This window comes from Notechis scutatus, chromosome 1, assembly GCF_049901735.1.
Source record: "Notechis scutatus isolate UNSWTSFEM ecotype Mainland chromosome 1, rNotScu1.2, whole genome shotgun sequence".
Lineage (NCBI taxonomy): Eukaryota > Metazoa > Chordata > Lepidosauria > Squamata > Elapidae > Notechis > Notechis scutatus.
Window position 1 is genome coordinate 239,464,022 of NC_142009.1, and position 21,397 is coordinate 239,485,418.

At 38.4% G+C, this 21,397-nt stretch overlaps 1 protein-coding gene across 1 annotated transcript in view; it reads left to right on the forward strand.

Annotated features, from left to right (window-relative positions):
* Positions 1 to 10,346, forward strand: part of SYT8 (synaptotagmin 8) — a 32,990-nt gene extending 22,644 nt beyond the window's left edge. The window contains exons 7-9 of the mRNA XM_026668252.2: positions 6,657 to 6,774; positions 8,107 to 8,240; positions 9,247 to 10,346. Coding sequence (XP_026524037.1) covers positions 6,657 to 6,774; positions 8,107 to 8,240; positions 9,247 to 9,480 — 486 coding nt within the window. The 3' untranslated portion in view covers positions 9,481 to 10,346. The remainder of the gene's footprint in view (positions 1 to 6,656; positions 6,775 to 8,106; positions 8,241 to 9,246) is intronic.
* Positions 10,347 to 21,397: the final 11,051 nt, after the last annotated feature.

Below are 21,397 nucleotides of genomic sequence, written 5' to 3' on the forward strand. Positions count from 1 at the left end.
TAATGGATTTTAACTCCATCCATTAGCCATCAGAATCTTACCTTTAACATTCAATATACTAATTTCCACATATTTTGAGATGTTTTTAAAATGATATAAATCAAAATATTTAATACATTTTGTAATTACAAAGACCAACAACTTATATGGACCTGTTTATAAATCAGATTCCAAAGAAAGTAAATTAAATTGTCCCAATTAATCTTGTAACTTGAATATATACCATCAATCTAGTGAGGCAATAAGTGAGAATATTTGTACAATATTGTTCAAATATCAGCAACATGTAAAATAATTAAATTCTGAATCTAAATAGCATGGTATTTGCCAGTGTAATACCAGTAATATGATAAGATTGCTTCAGAATAATTGTTAATGGCTCAAGAATTAGGTCACAAACCAATGGAGCAATTGGGCAACCATGACAGCTGCTATACTATAACTCATCTGATAACTCAACTGGTCTAAAAATTAAAAATGTTATTACATTTACTATTGGTTTCAAATAATAAATTTCAATCCATTTAATAAAAGAAGTTGGGAATCCATCCCTACGTATGTCTTGCTTAAAAAAGTTAAGTTTACCCATGTCTAAACTTTTTTTCAACATCCAAAAACATTAATACACCAGAATCCAATTTATCTCGAGGTATAACATACCTATTTATGAGTGTAAATTATCTGATACTGTCTGGTTTTGAAAAGTCCAGACCAAGTTGGATGAATTATGCATGGTGACGCTCTCTGAAATCATCTAGACAAAAAGCAATAAATATTCTTGCACCTACCATATGGATCTATAAATTGTACAAAGCTCAAAATCTTTACCTGCTTTTAAAATCAGTGCTGTAGAAGCCTCATAAAAAGACAAAGACAATTTACTGGATTTAAGTAATTCATTATAGACCTCTGCAATAATGGCTCAACAAATCTACAAAACATTTATACCAGAAAAGTTGTCCACTGGAACGTTCACATTTTATCTCCAATATGTCTTCCAACATCCACAGAATCTTGTGGTAATGGTTGGATAGCAATTTCTTAAAGTTACCCTATTATTATGTTTAAATAATGTAATATAGAGGCTCAGGGTTTGAGGGATTTGAAAGTTTAGATTCTATAGGGTGGGAGAACTGAAACTGTCTTCTTGATTTTGGAAGGAAGAAGGCACAAGACCAACCAGTACAGGAACGATAGCAAATGAACATAAACTCACCCCCCCACACACACACTCTTTTCTCAGTGAAATAGTGTTCTCTTTTTCTCTGCATTGTTCAAAGCCTGGATAGATGTAAACAGAAGTCAGGAAAAAAAGAAGGCATTTTAAAAAGCTGAGGGAGAAATGACTGAGGTGGAGGTAATTCATGATTGTAGGGGTGATTATGAGATGTCTATGCTTCCAACACTCCCAAACTGCACTATTTCTCTGTACCTCTAGCCTCCTAACATACCTTTCAAGATGAAAGATTTTATTAGGATGACCCAGGATGGGATACAAAATAAACACAGTCACAAAAAACAGGTGAAGCCCCTTTTATTCCTTCACTTTGCTTCCAAGCTCCAAATATCCTTGACTGGAGACAAAAAAAACTCTCACAGAAGCAGTTACAGGAAGTAAGAAATGCCATTTAAATTATAAAGAGTAAAAAAACAACACAAACCAGGCAAGATAAGGGCTTGAAGATGTCCACAGGTATCAGAACACACACTGGGGAAGGACGCCAAACTCATAGAGGAGCCATAAATTAGAGATATTTCCATGCTTTGTTTCCAGCACTCGCCTGTACGCATGTCCGTCCTTTTATCCAGTTGTCACAGCTGCAGCCCATGAAGAGGATCAAGGTCCTCTCCTCCCCAGTAGACAACGTCTCTCCCTTATCCTCTCCTCCCTGCGTGCCCTAGGATGGAGAGAGGATGGGCCTGGGTCCTCCTCTAACTGCCCAGCCGGCCTCTGCCCTTCCCCAGCCTCCTCCACAACCTCCGGAGCCACACTTCCACTCCCTCTCAGCTGTTCCTCCTCTCCCTCAGAGTCAGTCTCTACCAGGGGCATGACACTTGCACATATCAAAACTGTTCTTGAATAGTTTTTGGATTAAAGAGAAAATTCTATTATTATACCAACGTAATTGATGATAGCTGATGCTTATCTCCTCCATTAGTGAGGGAGAAGATAAGGGCAACACCATGGAGACAAGGTCCAAACTGCATTAATGTCCACTCACTTTATAATAAGGGATACTAAACAGTCACATCCAAAAAGGGAAACATTTGGAAAGGGTTCAATAAATAATGGATTCTTTGTCTATTGTAGTATATATCAAACCAAGTGTGGTCTCTCTTGATCATCAATCTAGGCTGTTTGAAGACATCTCATTTGAATTCAGCATATGTTGATAGTAGATGTTATTATATCTTTGGAGACAGATTGTCTTTCTTTCCCTTGAAATCCATTTTAATCAAAAGATAGTGAACATCAATTTTCCAAGATAGAAAGAAGCACATTTCATTCCCTAAGCTCATTAAAATAATTGGGTTGCTGTTGTCGATCATCAGTAGGCTTATGGAAGTATACAAATCTCAGAAGTGAATAAATAAAAATAAGTATTCTTGGCTTGTGAGCATGCTAGCTTGACAGCACCTTGACATCTGTGAGACAATTCTAATAGTTTTATTACTGATGTAGAAATGGAATATCCCCTAGAGGGCGCTATTAGCAATTATATTACCAGGGAACTGATAATATTTCAGGCTGAATATGAATGGTTAATGAAGTTTGTGTGCTGAGGCCATTGAGCAGTAATGTTACGTTTTGTTCAAGAAAACCATATTCACTTTGGGATCAATTGCCCAGAGCATGGATTTTACTGATGGGCAACACACAGGCAGCTGCTCATGGTAATGATTGGTTGAAGCTTGTGATATTACAAATTGTGAACTTTGTATGGGGTATGTTTATGTGTGTGTATCTGTCTACACACAGACACACACTCTTATTCAATGAATCAACATGCAATTGGTTGGATTCATAATCATGGTTTATATATCAAGTTATAATGTAGTTTCATTGATTATTTCTCATGCAGTGTAACAATAGCCATTATAATCGGTCAACATGGTTTATGCTTTATAGTATATAAGAAACCAGCCTTTATGTCTTATTCAACAATTAATGATTTAAACAAACTCCTAGATCAGTGCAGCATGTGAACCTAATGCATTCACTTTGTGGGATAAAAAAATGGGAAATTCTATTTAAAAACAGATATTTGGACATACCAATGGAATAGAAACAATATTTTTCAAATTATACCTAATTTCCCTTCCAAGGTTTTCCAATTAACATAGATATATTGTAGGAGGTCTTTGATCAGATCACCCTTTTCCTGTGTGTATAGTGCTTCAGAGAAACAAAACTACTTTCCCATCTCATTTTCCACAGTTGCCAGCTTGGAAAATGCCAGTTGCTAGTGATGCTAATAACACCCACACAAGGATGGGACCGAGGGATGTGAACGGGAGAAAAATGGCTCAAGGATAGGCTTAAACCTCCTCTTTCCTGCACTTTAAGGGTGGAGCCCTCTGCTGGTCATCTGAAGTCAGCAGAAGGCTGTTCGAAAGTATTTGCCTATTAACTTAAGCAGAGCACTGAAACGATATCAAGTGATTTAAGCAGAAGGACACCCCATTTAAAACACTACTCCTAACCAAAAAAGAATATCATTGTTGTGGATGCAGAGGACAAATGCAAGCAGACATTCACCACATTTGATTTAAAAGCTAGATTTGAGGGGTCCTTGGTGCTCCCTGAGCTGCTGATGTTAATCTAGTTAGGGTATTGAAATGTTTGCAAGAAAACAAGATTTGTTAAGAACTACAGAAAAGCCTCACTCAGAGAGTAAAACCCAAGAGAAGGAGGAGGAGAACGTACCTTTTGCCTCTTAAGCACAGCAACTTGTTTCAGTATCAACAAGATATCTGAGAGAGACACACAGGGACAGCATGGGAAGACTCTCCACTTCATATTTCTGCCCATTAGTCCTAAGTGTCCAATGGCTCATGGATGCAAATAAATGATGTCAACCTTTATTAAAGACTGGAAGTCTGATCATAGACATCATCCTTCATACGTCGCTTGGCTTAAGTTGAATTTGCCCAAGTTTAAACAAAAACATTTTTTTAAAAACGAATTAAGGTTGTTACAGCAGAAAATAGTTTGGTGCCTATTAAGTTGGTTAATTAAGAATACTTTCACCTCTGTGGTGTCAATGGTATAGTTCTCCATTTTTCTGGGCTTAGAAAAATGATTTCTGGAAGTGGGGTTTGTCGGCCGCAGTGGCAGGGATTTGCGAAGCTGCGCAATCCCTGCCGCGCTAGCCGTTTTGGGGCTCCGACCCAGGCGGAGTGGAGCTAGGCTGCCCTGCAGGGGCAGCTGAAGGTAGGGGGATCCGGAGAAGGGTTTGGGGGTGTTGCAGACCCCCTCCCGGCCGGCAGAACCCCCTTTTCCCAGGACGGTGCAGCGGCGGTCCGTAATGGCCGCCACAAAGAAGCTGGCAGCCGGGTTAGAATGCGCAGGAGGAAGTGGAGAAAGTGCTTGAGAGGAGAAAGTCTTTCTTGGTTCCTAGGACTCTAAGACATATTTAACAAAATTCCTGAAAAGTATGACTTTCTGAATGATACCTTCGAGAAGAGGAAAAAAGCGGCAGTTTAATGGTGCTGAAAGGATAGCTTACCCTCTTTTTACGGAATAAAAGTGAACATTAAGAAACCTATTTTTTTAGGTGAAAACTGGCTCTAAGCGGTGAGTGGGAAAGAGAGGACTTAAAAAAAAATATTTGTATGCTAAGACCTTGTTGGAGGAGATGCCTTAAGGATTGAAAGACTAAAATATATTGCAATAAGACTTTAAGAAACAGATTTGGACTTTCCTTTTCTTTAATTGATACTACCCCAGGAGGAGAGAGTGGGAACTCTGTCTTGGTTTGGACTGACTGAGAACTTTGGGATTGTCTTATTTTTCCTTTGGAATATTCTGGCTGTTGTAAGAGAAAAGAAAAGAAAAGATTTATAATGGCTTCTTCTATCGAGGAACTGAGAAAAGACTATGAGCAAGCAAAACAAAATGGTAAAGCTGGTTTGAAAGAAGCCTTCCTTTTTTTAGAAATGGCGCTTATTAATTATCAACAAACATTGCAACAGATGAAGACAGCAGAAGAAGAACAAAGAAAGGAAGCCATCTTTAATAAATCTCAGAACTCGACCAAGAGGGAAGGAAGAGGAAAAAGAAGAGAAATAAAGGACTTAAGATTTAAAAAAACATTTAAGAAAGGGAAAAACAAGGTGCAAAATCAATATAAGGATGGTAAACAAAAGGGAAGAGGAATGCGACAGAGAAGGGAAGCCAGTAAGGCAGAGGCTAGAAGAAGGGGGCTAGAAAGGTTTGTTGGGGGAAGAAGAAAGGGAAAAGGTGGAGAAAAGTTACAAAGTTTTGAAATTAAATGAGAAAAAAGAAATTTTTTTTAGGGATAAAGGATAAGTATAATTTCTTCAAAGAGATTTTGCAAGGTACATAAGATGATATTGTAGTATTGTATCAGAAATAGAAAATTTAAATGGCTTGAGAGTTGATAAGAGATTAAAATGTTGGAATGTTAATAATGATTGGTTTGAAAATATAATATGAGGGGAGATTTAGAATATTAAACTTTAATTAAAGAGTTTATTAAGATTATGGTATTGATGTTATTATAAAACTTTCATTATAGTATTTTGTTTTTAATATTTAAATCTATTGCTTAACTATGTATTTAATTGTTTTAGATGTATTATTCAGTTAGAATGTACCAAGCAAAATCGGATTGGGTATTTTAAAGATTAATTTGATTAATTTAGTGGGGAGATAGAAAGGCATCATACTCTGATTAGTGATTTCAGGAGAAATTTCTTTCTTTTTAAAAGGAATGAGACAAAGGTATAATAGAGAATGGACAAAAGATATAAATATAATGACTCAAATTAAGATGATTAATTAAGATAGAATCAAGAAGAGTGAAATATGTGGAGAAGTTAATATAGAAGACTTAGAATGGTAAATAAAATAAGTAATGATATGTAAGATGAGCCTGAATATAATTGAAGTCCATGAAAAGAGATACCTGGGTCCAAGTTACTTTCCAAAAGATCTTTTTATGTTTTGTGTGTTGTGTGATTATGTTGGTTTTTGGGGGAAAATTAATAAAACCTTGTAGAAATATAGAATGAGAATAATGGTAACTAAGTCAGAAAAAGTAGATGAAATAATAATAATAAAATTGAATAAGAGTAAAGAGAAATAAAGGGAAATTGGATAAGAGGTTTTTGGTATGTTTATATGGAAATGGTTTAAAACAGAATTATAGTTTATCTGACTTGTTAAATTTATAATGGAAAAAGGTTTAAACATGTAATGGATAATGATGACTTGTGTGTTTTGAAAATTAATAAAACTTGTTTTAAAAAAGAAAAAAAGAAAAATGATTTCTGGAGCAACAATAATTGCTTCAAAGTATTCCTCAGAGTGTTCCTATTTTAGAGCTATGTTAGAACAACTTTTGGCTTCATCCTTTTATCTTTTCTCAGTATATCAGTCTGGCTTTTCCTGTGTTTTTTGTTTCTCACAGCAAGAGCACCTTGGAGAAATCTGCTTCTCACTGCGATATGTCCCCAGTACCAGCAAATTAACGGTAGTTATCTTGGAAGCCAAAAAGCTCAAGGTTATGGATGCAGATGGATTATCAGGTATGAAGGACAGATTCCTAAGGCTCATTGTGGAGAGCAGAGGAATATCATGCTGATTTAGAGCCTGTTAATGCATGTTGCTGAAATGGATCCCAGAGTCCCATTATATTTTCAATCTCTTTTGTCTAAACTTTGCACGGACGTCAAATTCGCTGCATCATGTTGCTGTCATGTGACATTTTGTGACATTTTCCCCATTTGTGGAGCTGGGATGGGCATGGCGTGATTCATCCGGCCCGCAGGGCCCCCAATTTGACACATGTGAAGGCCCCTATTAGCTCTCTTGATTTGAATTACTGCTGATCTTGGCAGCAGGGAAGATATAACATGGCATGGAACTCTGTTGTAAGAACTACAATCCTCTCTTGCATCATGAAAGTGGGGTGAGTTTTGTCATAGCTGCTGTTTATTGGTATCACAGTGATGTGGAAGAGAGATAGGAGAACTGTATCTATCTATCTATCTATCTATCTATCTATCTATCTATCTATCTATCTATCTATCTATCTATCTATCGTAACCAAAAATCAGAAGGAATCTGATTTTCTGACTAACACATTTCATTAAAAGATAAGAGCTATTATGAGCTGTAGTTCATTTCATTTCATTCAGGTGGATCTATGTACCTGATGAAATGAGCTGCAGGTTAGAAAAGCTAATGTCTTTTGTTAAAAATTTGTTAGTCAGAAAAGAAGGGCTATCAAATTCCTCCTGATCACTGGAACAAAAGGAGATTACTCTGATTTTTGTAAGAGCTGTGGTGGCGCGGTGGTTAGAATGCAGTATTGCAGGCAAACTCTGGCCACAGCCAGGAATTCAATCCTGATGGGCTCGAGGTTGACTCAACTTTCCATTCTTCCCAGGTCAGTAAAATGAGGACCCAGATTGTTGGGAGCAATCTGTAACCGCTTAGAGGGGGAGTGTAAAGCACTATGAAGCGGAATATAAGTCTAAGTGCTATTGCTATTTTTGTTTAAGGAAAGGGAACCATATAACATTTGAGTAATACGATTTGTTTTGGTTGTGAAAGCTGGTGGGGATGAATTATATTTTTCTCCCAAAAACTCACAACAACATTACAGTTTCGTGATGACCTTTTCATGGAGGTTCAGTGTTTTTCTCCCCTCTTCCATGCCAAATACTTAGTCAAGCTACAAGGCTGCTGGCAGAACCACCAAGCTTTATAATAAAGGAGCTAATATTTGAGTTAATATTTTTTTATGGAGATCCAAAAGCTTGCAATATGGTATTCGGAAACACTTTAATGTCTGGGGAAAATTCTTTTTGGATTAAATTGCCTCAACTGTTCTTTGCTTTTACTTTCCACACCAGACCCATATGTCAAAGTGCAACTTATTCTGAACAAAAAGAAATGGAAGAAAAAGAAGACAAGTGTGAAGAAAAACACATTAAGCCCCTACTTCAATGAAGCGTTTGTTTTTGAAGTGCCTTTCAACTTGATCCAGGTAGGCCCAGGAGAAGCCATTTCATAGCAGAACCAGGTTACTGGAGAACAAAATAATCTCTAGAAGCATCATTGCTTTTGCAGAAGTTTTTGAGCTCACGTTACTTAAGCCTGCTGTAAAAATGTATCTTCTTATGCAGTCCTTGTTTAATGACTGCCCTGTTTACAAATGTTTGACGTTACAATGGTACTGGAAAAGTAACTTTAGGACTGTTCCTTGCATTTATAACCATTGCAGTGGTCATGTGATCATTATTTCCCTGATTCACAGCTGGCTTCCATCAAGCAGAGCCGATGGAGAAGCCAGCAGTAAAATTGCAAGTCGTGATCATCTCATGTCTCGCTTAGCTATTATGGGTGCTTTGCTTACCAGTCATGATGGATGTCTTGTTGCAGTCATGTGATGTCTTGCTTAATGACCACATGACTTAGCAATGGAAATTCTGATCTCAATAACAATCGTTAAATGAGGAATACTTGTACTGAAGTCTGTTTTGGTTCTTATTGTGACTTCATTCCTGCTACTGTGCTTCTCTTTTGCTACAAGAAGCTATTAACTAAACTAAATTAACATAATAACTAAGAAAGAAAGAAAAATATCAACACCATATTTAACACTTACCATAATGGTGTCAAATAGGGTTAGAGGAGTCTGCTCTTTTGACATCTTGCAGTAACATTGTAAGTGTTATTTTGCCAGGGTGCATCGCAAGACATCGTGGAAAGTTTAAAGTCCTTATCCATGAATCTTTATTATGCAGCTCTTTTAAGCAGGATTTGGGCAGACATTTGAGAAATAATAATGTATGTGAGCACAAAAGAGGGACATAAAGTGACAAAAACTATAATGTTAAAAAGGCATGAACTCCCCGAAATGTTCTCCATGCAGAGAACGCCTTGTAAGGAGATATGAGATTTCTCTGTTTGCATTGTAAAAACCATCTTTCTCCCTTGTTTTCCCTTCCTTTTTGTCTTCTCATCTCTCTGATTTGTAATTTTCATTCTAGAATGTAGACCTGGTGATCTCAGTCTGGGATCGTGACAAAGTGACCAAGGATGACCAGATCGGAAAGCTGTTTCTCAGCTGCCGAGCTACAGGGAACCAGTTGCGCCACTGGTCAGATATGCTGGCTAATCCTCGCAGGCCTATGGCACAGTGGCACAGTCTGCAGCCTGTGGAAGTCATTGACAAAACTCTGGGACTGAAGACACGCTTCAAGCTGCCACTACCCAGCAGCTAACCCACCCACTCCAAACGGTTCTCTCTATGCCCCTCCACTCTGGAAGGAAACCCACAGCTATTATTGACAAAGGAAGACCTGATAGCACAAATCACCACATCAGGTTCAGTTGAACATATAGCTGTAATTATTCTAGACAAGGGGAGGCAAGGCAAGGCATTATGCCACTGTGTCCCACATTTAGGTAACCAGCAGTTATCTCCAGGCATCCTCCCATCAGGATCATTCTTCTGAAGAGGATTTGAACCACTGCACAGGTCTCTTTATTGATGTTCTCTGGGGCTGGAGAAGATAAGGAAGCAAGAGAATGACAAGTTGGCCAAAGTGGGAGATGAAAAACCAGTGCACCAACCTGCGCGCTTCCCTTTTAATGTCTTTAACATGGAGGCTGAAAAAACCCACTGCCTGTGTAAATTGGGATGGTTGGGTGGGAAAGAATGGCAAAGCCTTTGCACTTTAGGAAGAAGGGTGGTATGGAAAATTGTCCACCCCATAGTGTCAGAGCAAACGTAGCAAAATAGCAGAACTGGAAGTGAATCAACTTATCAGCTGATGATTTCTCTAAGTCTAAAGGTATTCTGGAGACACAGAGATGTGGGGCCAATCTTAGATCCAATCTTGTAAATCCAACAAAAATTGACATGTTCAACAATGGTATGTACTGTACTATCATGGATTAAATCTATTGCTTTACTTTGATGAGAAAAAAAAAACATGTAGCCCTTCAAAATCAAGCTATTAACATATCAGTATATGGACTTGTGTGGGTCAGGTTTTTTCCTCTAGATTTAAGGAGAAAACAAAACTTGAAAATAACTGTGGTTAGAGTTGTGCCCCCTGTCCTTTATTAAATATTTTAAAAATAATTTACTTTGCCATTCAAGATATGTGTGCAGTCATTTATAAATGTTTCCTTTGGCATTGCTAGCAGCTCTTTGTGTGAGTGTGTGTGTGTGTGTAAGCTTAAAAAAAGGGTTCAGATGAAACAAATGCAAATAATGACTGTATATATGAAATGAATAATTTAAATTGTGGATTCTTTGTTCTCAAGGATCAAAAGAAAGGCTACCATTCTATCTCTTTAGGGATGCACCAATGCCCCCTTGCTTGATGGGATGCTTCAAGATGGCAGAAATACTAATTTCTCATTATGTTTGCACCTGACATAAAGCCTTACTCCCATTGTGCATTTACGTGACATATATGTTTTCTTCTTCTTAGAAGAAGTAATAATTAAAGAGTAATAATTAAAAATGATAGCAAACCACAGCCAGTAAAACAAACTAACTGATCTTTTTTAAAGAATAGCTGTATATTATTCTATCGTACCCCTTATCTTATACTTTATCTCAAGGATCCCTGCTGGGTTTGTGGTTTCCCTGTTGATATTTGCAATGGCCTCTGTATCTATTGGTGCAATACAATTGCAAAGAAGTTCTTTTTCTGTGTTTCAAAATCTGGTTGCTGCTGTGGGATGCAGTGAGCTTCTGTCACACACTCCAGCTCCTGCCAACCCAGCAGTTTGAAGGCGGGAGACCGCAAGTAGATAGATGGGTACCCCTTTGATGGGCAATTTAATTTGGACATGAAAGGGCCCCCCAATTAGGCATCCCCTGGACAATGGTCATGTCACTTTTCAATCCTTTCAACCCAGAAGTGCTTCGGTACTCCTGACATGAATTTAGTACTAGTAGCATCCTATAGATATGAGATATGGGACATGATACACCAGATGGAGCATCACATGGCAAACACTACATTGAATAACAAAATCAGCCACACTAGCCAATTCTGTGGAAGAGCTGATCCTTTTATCTACTCTTTATTAGCTGAGGTTGCTTGATTTAACCAGGCACTCTAGGAAAAGCAACAGGAAGCAAAGCAAAAGCAAAAGCAAAACAAAACAGCTAAACATTGTGCTTTTAAAACTAGGTGACATTTGGATTGTTGCAAGCAATTCACGCTTAGAATTCTAAGAAAAAGCATTTGCATCACTATAATACGCAGACATCTCCTTCTTCATGAGACAATCAAACTTCTTTGGAAAGCTAGTCTGCAAATAGGCAGAGAGGCATTCAAGAATACAAGGATTTCTGATAAAGAGGTTTCTTGTAAAAAAATTAATGAAGGCATTACATCTTGCAGAAAAATTAATGAAGCCATTACAAAACAATTCCAGGGACTGCAGGTTATCAAAAGTAAATCCTATTGATAAAGAAACCCAATTTCGCATTCTTTTCAATGTAACGAGGTAGAAGCCATTTCTTTGAGGGCAGAGGGATGATTTCCACAAGCACATAAAAGACAGACATTCCTTCATGATGTTTGGCTCCCGTTCCCACAGGTGCCATTTATGACCAGATGAGAACTTGCTGCAAAATATCAAAGAGTCTTGACTTTCATGGTCGGTTCTCAAATTGAACTCCACAATTAAAGCACCTTTGGTGTTCAGCCTTTGTTAAAATATAAGCTCTGTTGATTTCAATTACATACAGTTGTTTTTCATTTAGTGGGAACATTGAGACTTGTATATACATAGGTTTTTAGCTCCATTATATGAGACAGCTAAGTTTGACTACATAGCTTAGTTACCAAACAAATCTTGAATATCTATATATGCAAAAGGTAAGCATATATACATACATGCATACACATAAACATATATATGAAATATATTAAAAAGTAAAGATATATACCCTTATCAAGCAAGAAGTCAGTACAATGTTCAAATGTTCAAAATTTAGCACCACCTACTGAGAAAAATGTGAATGTGTTTATGAACCTCAAGGCATTGTCTTACCGAGATTGATGTCACCATCAAAAGTGCTACCATACAGATATTTTAATAATTTCCACTATTCATATAACTTAAATATGGATGTTCTAGCCACTCACCCTGCCAATCGGGTAAAACAAGTCAGATATCAAAGGAGTTATTGTAATTAAAATACAGTGAAAGTAGCCTTGTTTTTAAATTACTTTAATCATTCTGCACAACAGAATTTGGAAGCTGATCTGTTTTGTTCAATGATTTCAGTTGTTGTAAGTTTTACAGCCTTAAATAAGAATGAATAAATGAAGTTCCAGAATTCAGAATATAGACTCAGTTGCATTAAAACTCATTGGGTGAAGCCTTAAGTTGAAAAAGAAATGAGCCAATGCAAAGCAGGAAATGAGCAAAGGAAATGAGCCAATGCAAATCAGGTCCTTTGTGGGACACCTAGAAGCAAAGATGTCCCTTTTGGGAGCCCTTCTCCAGTGCCTATTGTAACAGCATGTGGAAATAACCTTGAGATACATGGGGTAGAGCCAGAGCCAGGGCAACAGTTCTATACGTGGCACTTAGCCTGCAAAAGGAATGTGGGCATGGCAAGCATTTCAGAAGGCACCCTCCATAGAATCTTGGACTGTAAAGGTGGGGGAGGGAAGAGATGTATTTTCAGACTTGCAAGTTTCAGGGAGTGTAACCTTACAATAAAGTTAGAGCTAGTACTTCTGGATGTACATCTTATTTGGACAATCCCGCAAGACTGAGAACTATCACTCTTATGGGTCATTCACTGCTACCTGAGTACAGAAAGAGCTGAATTTGTCCCTATCTCAATCTCAGTGCACCCCACACCTTTACTACGATATATGTTTGAGTTTCAATTCAGAACTGTTATTTCCCAATCTGAGCTGCTGTAAACTCTTCTTCAGTACTTTGTTTTATTTTAACAGCAGCCCCAGCTCCCACTGGCTTCATGCCTGGCATGTCTGTTCTCCTCCAGTGGTTGGCCACTGTTCTGGGTATTGGCCATTTCACCCTGAATTATCAGACTTTTGTTTTCTGATGCTTAGCAGGAGATCAAGTGCTAGCCTGTTAAGAATAGAATAGAACAGAATTGAATTGAATTCTTTATTGGCTAATGTGATTGGACACACAAGAAATTTGTCTTGGTGCATATGCTCTCGGTGTACATAAAAAAGATACATTCATCAAGAGTCAAGAATCATCAGGTACAACACTTAATAATAGTCATAGGGTACAAGCAATCAAATCATACTAGGAAACAGTCAATATAAATCATAAGGATACAAGTGACAAAGTTACAGTCATACAGTCACAAGTAGGAGGGGATGGGTGATAAGGAGTGATGAGAAGATTAATAGTAATAGTAATGCAGACTTTGTAAATAGTTGGACAGTCTTGAGGGAATTATTTGTTTAGCAGAGTGATGGTGTTCGGGAAAAAACTGCCCTGCTCTAGTTGTTCAGGTTAAGTCAATGGACTATCCTTAAACTTAAAAATGCAACTCCATTCAACCAGTGGTGGGATTTAAAATATTTTACTGCCGGTTCTGTGAGCATGGCTTGGTGGGCATGGCATGGCTTGGTGGGTGTGGCTTGGTGGGTGTGGCTTGGTGGGTGTGGCAGGGGAAGGATACTGTAAAATCTCCATTCCCTCCCCACTTCAGGGGAAGGATATTGCAAAATCTCCATTCCCTCCCCACTCCTGGGGGAAGATTACCACTGGTTCTCTGAACTACTCAAAATTTCCACTACCGGTTCTCCAGAACTGGCCAGAACCTGCTGAATACCACCTCTGCATTCAACCCTTTCGTTTCTTATCTTTTCAATTTCTATCCAGGCCGAGTAAAGCAAACCTTTGCTTTTCCAACCCTCTTCTTGCAAAACTTCTTTTCCTTAATTTTTTTTTAAAAAATACCTTTAAGTTGCAAAATAAGTACACTGCCACTTCATTTCTACAAAGGAAGTGAGGAACATAAAAACAATTGTTCCTTTTGCATTTATTATTGTAGGATTGGAGCTTTGATGGCATCATCGGGGGAGGGAGGAAAGGAAGGGTCAAAGGAGATAACTGAGAAGGGGCTACAAGTATCCACATGTGAAACATCTGGTAAAGTCAAGGAAAAGATTGGGGACTAGTGAGAAGGAAAACCCAAGCAAGGGTTAAGACTTGTGGTGGCTGAAGTCCTCATTTAGTCCAGTTCTGCTGTCAACCCACTGCAATTTGGACGAGCATTTTCAGTTGGTTTTAGAAGCAGTAGCAACATAGAAACAAGCAGCTTTAACTGCAATGCCTAATTGCCTTATGTTCACATACTTACTGAACCATAAATTATCCAGATAAACTTGAGCAGAGTGAATTGTGCAAAGCTGCCCACCTTTTTATGGTTGAGTATATTGTGAAAACCTTGGGGAAAATTGAGTAACTTGGGGTTAAGTTCATGAGTTAGCATGTTGAATGGTTCATATAGCAACAGCCTGTCTGTTCCCAGGCTAGTTTTTTTGGGTGGCAGCTCAAGCTAAATTCTGTACCAGCTGGCTTCCTGTAAGATGGATCTTGTTTGCAAAATAATGTACTTTTAAATTAACAAGTGACTTCTATAACTGGTAGGGATGCACCCTTTTGAGGAGAGCAATTTGGTAGAGCCATGAGACCCACTGGAAGAGGTTAGAGTTTTTCATTTTGCTTCACGTTTTGTGGCTTTTCAAGAGTATAAACCCTATTTAAGAATGTAAAGTATAGTTTTTTTTGCAGATGTTTATATTTCTTGCCCCCAAATGACAGGATGCTACAAAGTCAAGGGTAGCCATTCAGATACAAGAAAATGAATTTTAAAACCCACAAACTACCTAAAACATACAAGGAATAGAGTTTTCTTATGGCTCACCAAACTTGGAATCAGTGATAATCCCCAACTCATCTGAAGATTTTATGGTTTCATCAGACATTCTTCTTTTTGTTTAAACTTTTTGAGCATTGTGTTGTGATGAGAGTTTGCTTAATTGTCTTTTCTTTTAAATCCAGGTCAGCAGCACCTAATGCTCTGTTTAGAGGATATAGATCTCATAGGTAATAAGTGAACATACCAGGAGGCCTAAAAGTTATTTCAATTAAAATCTGAAAGCCCATCTAAACCTGTGTTGAGTTTGCATTCAGGCACAGAAGCAAAATTCAGCAAATGGTGGAACCCAGAAGCAAAGCTCAGCATCTTGACCTTTATAGGAATAAAGGTACAGCACATCAAAGGGTCCCTCGAGCAGAGAAGCTTAAATATATCGAACTCTATGGGGTGATGAATCTGTCTGTAAGTGTCAACAAAAAATATCTGATTAAATGCATAGACTATAGGAGAGAAGTCTGCAGGCTGTTTGTGTCACAAAACTATTTGTATTCATAAACTGTTTATTTAATCTTTTCATGTATTAATTATGTGATTCCCAGGACAATGTATGATAAACAGGCTGCAGATTTCAAGAAATCAGTCATCACTACCCAAAACACAAAAGCACAAACTCATAACACAGTAGCATTTTGCACACATTAGGGCCATTGAGTTTACTGCTGTGGTTGCTGTTATGATTTAAATCCCCAATCCCAATCCCTGGTCCAAGGATCGGCACCAGTCTGTGGCATGCCAGAAATCCTGCCAGGAAAACAAGCAAAGCCCCATCTGTGGTGTTGAGGTAATTCCCCGTTAGGAGAATGAGCGCATACAAGGAGACGTATTTGAGAGAAGTGTTTGAATAATACACACACAGAACACAGATACACTGTACAGTAAATGTAGGTTTTTACTTCCAGAAAGGTTTAAGCAAAGTCCAAAATAAGCAGTCCAAAGTCATTCACAAGTTAAATCAGTCAGTTTTTCAATCCAGGGATAATTCAATAACAAATTCCAGTGTCAAAAACAGTTCAGTATCAGACTTACATTAAATCCAGTAATATCAGTCAATTAGAAGAAATGGAGCAACGGCAATATTTTCCAACAGAAGGAAACAGAGATACACTTACACTCTCTTTTGAGACTCAGACTAAACAACCCAGGTTTCTGGCTCCATCTTATGGCCGTTTGAGAAACCACACCCAATTGCATGCTCTTGCATTCCCTTAAAGATATAGTACTAAAATGTTTATCCTGGTTTATATATTTCTAACCCAAATACCTGTTAGGTGACTTATATTCCTAACATGTGGGATGCAGGAAGCACATGAAACTATGCCCCCTCCAGTCCACAGAAAAACCTCTCTCCACGGAACCGGTCCCTGATGCCCAAAAGGTTGGAGGCCTCTGGTTTAATCTATGTACCTTTAAAATTCTAATTGTCATGACTTTTAATTGGGTGAAATGGTGCATCTCAGTGCAACCATTTTTAAAACAAAGTACCTCAAGTGGGCTAAATTACAGAATGTGTCCAGACTTTGGGATCTGTAATTCCCGAAGGAGTGAAATTTGGGGAAGATGTGACTGCTTCAGTCCCTGTGATGACCCAGGGTGGAATACAAAATAAACACAGTCACAAAAAACAGGTAAAGCCCCTTTTATTCCTTCACTTTGCTTCCAAGCTTCAAATATCCTTGACTGGAGACAAAAAACTCCCACATGAGCAGTTACAAGAAGGAGGAAATGCTATTTAAACTAAAAATGCCTATAAATTACAAAGAGTAAAAACCAACACAAACCAGGTAAGATAAGGGCTTGAAGACATCCACAGATATCAGAACACACACTGGGAAGGACACCAAACTCAGAGAGGAACAATAAACTAGAGATATTTCCACGCTTTGTTTCTAGCACTCTCCTGTACACATGTCTGTCCTTGTTGTCAGCTGCAGCCCATGAAGAGGATCAAGGCCCTCTCCTTCCCAGTAGACCATGTCTCTCTCTTATCCTCTCCTCCATGCATGCCCTAGGATGGAGAGGGGATGGGCCTGGGTCCTCTTCTGAGTGCCCAGCCGGCCTCTGCCCTTCCCCAGCCTCCTCCACAACCTCCGGAGCCATACTTCCATTCCCTGTGGGCTGTTCCTCCTCTCCCTCAGAGTCAGTCTCCACCAGGGGCATAACAGCCCCTTTGTCTCCTGCTGTGTTGCTGGGATGTTGCTGCGATTACATGGTCTTCATTTTCAAACTTCTGTGGCATTTTCCTAGTCAACCTCGCTTTTCCTCACTGCCTCCCCATCCAGCAGCAATCACTTTCCTGACTCTTGGAAAGGGAAGTGGAGGCTCAGTGGCTAAGATGCTGAGCTCTTGTCAGTCAGAAAAGTCAGCAGTTTGGTGGTTCGAATCCCTAGCGCCGCATAACGGAGTGAGCTCCCATTACTTCTGCCAACCTAGCAGTTCGAAAGCATGTAAAAATGCAAGTAGAAAAATAGGGACCCCTTTGGTGGGAAAGTAACAGTGTTCTGTGTACCTTTGGCATTTAGTCATGCCAGCTACATGACCACTGAGATGCCTTCGAACAGCGCTGGCTCTTTGGCTTTTTAATGGAGATGAGCACTGCTGGAAGAACTGGAAACGACTAACATGTATGTGCGAGGGGAACCTTTACACACACACACACACACACACACACACACCTATCTCTCTCTCTCTGTGTGTGTGTATGTGTGTGTATATAGACAGATTAGATAGATAGATAGATAGATAGATAGATAGATAGATAGATAGATAGATAGATAGAGATAGAGATAGAGATAGAGATAGAGATAGATAGAGATAGAGATAGAGATAGAGATAGAGATAGAGATATGAAAGAACAGGCTTTCACCCAAGTTTTATAAAAATTATATGGAATGAATGAAATTGTTTCTATCTAGCACAGCGGTGCCCAACCTTTTGGGCAAAAGGGACAGGTTCCATGGAGAGAGGCTTTTCCGCGGACCAGAGGGGATGTGGTTTTGCATGCTGCCTGCATTCCATAGATGGGGCTTTGCTTGTTTCCACGGGCCAGTTGCTGACATGCCATGGCCCGGTGCTGGTCCATGGACCAGGGGTTGGGGACCCCTGATCTAGCATATGCACTTGGATGTCTTCATCACAATATCTCAAACAAATCTGTCTTCCTATTTTTCTTTTCTTGCAACATCTCTGGTAATCTTCGGTAAATCAAACGAGCAACTGTATTGTAAATTCAGACCATTTTTTCCTCACTATTCGGATTAAGACTTCATACTCAGTTACATGGACAATGCTGAATAAAAAATGTAATGCAAGGAAAAAAGTGGTTATGGAAATGTAAAAGAAAGACAATATTGTATTGTTGGCAAATCCAATCCTGCAGAATTAGGATTAGGTTTAGGGTGGGTTTTCCCCCCCATTTTTTCACATACTAGATAATTTTACTTTTTCAGTGCATTTTTGTGTTCTGTGACAATTTGATTTTATAGCACTTCTCTTGTTTTCTTTTCCTCCCTCTTTGCTTCAGTGGGTCACAGACAAGTACCTACTCATTTGAAATTTCTCGTGATGGAATTAAGCCACTGGCCAGTCTTTGGGACCTGTTTTCATTGAAACCATGAGGTTTAGCATGCTATAAAATTTATAGCACAGTTTACTTAAGTTAATATTCAGTGAATAATATATTGAAAGATTGCCGTTTTAAGGTCTCTCTCTTTACGGAAAGATGGTAACATTTGTAACCAAACAACCTGTACACTTCATTGCAATAAGTGGAGCCATTTCCTGAATTACTTCACGGGTATACCATTTTGAAAGTGTTGTTTTAAGGCAATGCTCTGACTCACTGCATTGGTCTGATGAAATGTCCCTTGCACAGGAGACGCCTCATTGAATTCTGATTTTGCTTAGTCCAAATTGCAGAAGAATTTGGTTCAAGGTAACAGAATGAAGAAATTTCTTGGATGACAAGCAAAACTTTTACAAGGAAAAACAAAGAATGTCTTGTTGTCTTTTGAAAAAGCACCTTTGGTACAACCATCACCTGATGACTGAGAATCTCCATAGATATTTAGCTTGCACTTTGGGGTGAACACCCTTTAAATGGTGCAGAAGTATGAACAGATTTCCAGAACAGCTGTGGACTACAGGAACATTTGCTCTTCAATTTGACATGCAGACAACTCAGACTGATCCCCAACAGCCTGCACCTATGTTCAACAGTGAAAGGAAACAGGGAAGAAAACATCCTACAGGCCTCAATAACTCTCAGAGACAGTGCGTGCTAATGACCAGATGACTACAAGGAATATAAATCCTTCCATTCTTCATCATTCAGTCAGAACTGAAGAAGCTTCTTGGATGAGAAGCTAAATGTCTTCAAGGAAAAAGAAAGAAACTCCAGTTGTCTTTTGAAAAAGCATCTTTTTGGGGTATTTTGAGGAAATGTTTTGCTGCCTAGAAACCTTAAATAAATTGGGATAGATTTTGATCCTTATTTAATTATCATTGAATTGTCTTTGTTCTCATGTCATGTTTCTCTGGGGTAGGACTGAGGGGAAAGAGAGTTAATTTAAATCCAAAATAGTTCTGGAACTATCTGAGCTAAATCAATTCTTTCTGGTTAGCTAAATTTCCCAAATAGGAATGAGATCAATCTTTTTGTCTTTTTTATTGGGTTTTTTTTTTTTTTTTGCTTTTAAAAAATTCCACAAAGATAAAAGTACAAAGGAAAAGGAAAAACATCTAGTGCTTTTTTAAAAAAATGAAAAAATACAACAAAAGTAAAAGGAAAAAGGATGCAGGCAGCACATATAAAATATATCATGTTAACAGTAAAATGTTAGAATTCTCTATATAATTATTTAATGTAATTATTGAATGTGTGTGTGTATGTGTGTGCATTTCTAACATATTTATATACCTATCATTTTAATGTACTGTATTTTGTATAAATGAGTCCCATAGTTTGTTATATTTGTCCATGCAAAGCTTATAGGCAATCCACTCATAAGTGGCAAGTGCAATCAAGTTTTCAATCATATGGTTGAAATGGGCCATACCTTTATCTTTCCCTGCTGCACTGCCACTCTTTTAGCCAGGATAAGGGCATGATGAATCCATTTATATTGTCTGGTTATCAAATTTAAAGTATGAGATATATAGTTCAAAAAATATTACAGTCTGAAATGTTAGGTTTTGTTGCACAATTATAGTTATAATCCAATTCTTTTCTCCAAAACTAGGTAAGTGGTAGGAGATTGCAAAAACATATGTTTCAAAGAAGGATTGTCTTTGTTATATCTTCAACAGAATTCTGTTTTTGATAGTCCTTTTCTATATAAATGTAATGAAGCCCATTACATGCCCAGTAACATTCTAAATATTACCGTATTTATCGGCGTATAACACGCACTGGCGTATAACACGCATCTTCATTTTAAGGGGGAAATTTCAGGAAAATTTTTTTTTTAAAAAATTCTGCCTGCCTGCCTTAGTTTCTGGTTGTTTGGGAGCAGCTTCGGCTGAGAATAATAACTATTCGCCTCTTTTACTCAGCCGAAGCTGTTCCGATTCAACCATTAACGAAGGCAGGCAGGCAGGCAGAGAACGGAGCACTGCGGGCGGGCGGGCGGGCGGACGGGGTGGGGGTGGGGAGAGGCGACAGGAAAAGCCCCCGCTTCTTTGAAGCAGTTTCTTCCTGTGCTGGTGGAGGAGCGAGAGAGCAACTGAGAGAGCTGACCCAGAGAGAAGGACAGGCTTCGGTTGCTTCCTCCCTCCCCTTCTTTCATTTGTGTCCTTGATCCCCGATCCCAGCAGCATTCACCGAAGGCTTAACATTATATCGGCGTATAACACGCATACATCATTTGCCCCCTATTTTCAGGGGAAAAAGTGCGTGTTATACGCCGATAAATACTTTTTGTTGTATAAATTGTATTTAACATTCATTGACATTCTTGCTATGAAAGTTAAAATACTGCCCCTTGTCTGGGCAACATGAAAACTTCTCATACTTTATTCCATCCATGTCTTAACAGTTCCTTATCACATTAACTTATTGATAACAAGTATCCATAGAAACTTATGGTAAATTTTTGTTTTTAAAGTGTTTAACATATTGTTCAAATATCTCAGGTGTCTCAGAAGCTGAAAACACCCAGACACAATCTGAGCAATGTGGTCTATGCAGTACAATGCAGTGAACCATGTGCAGATCTGTGCATTGGGGA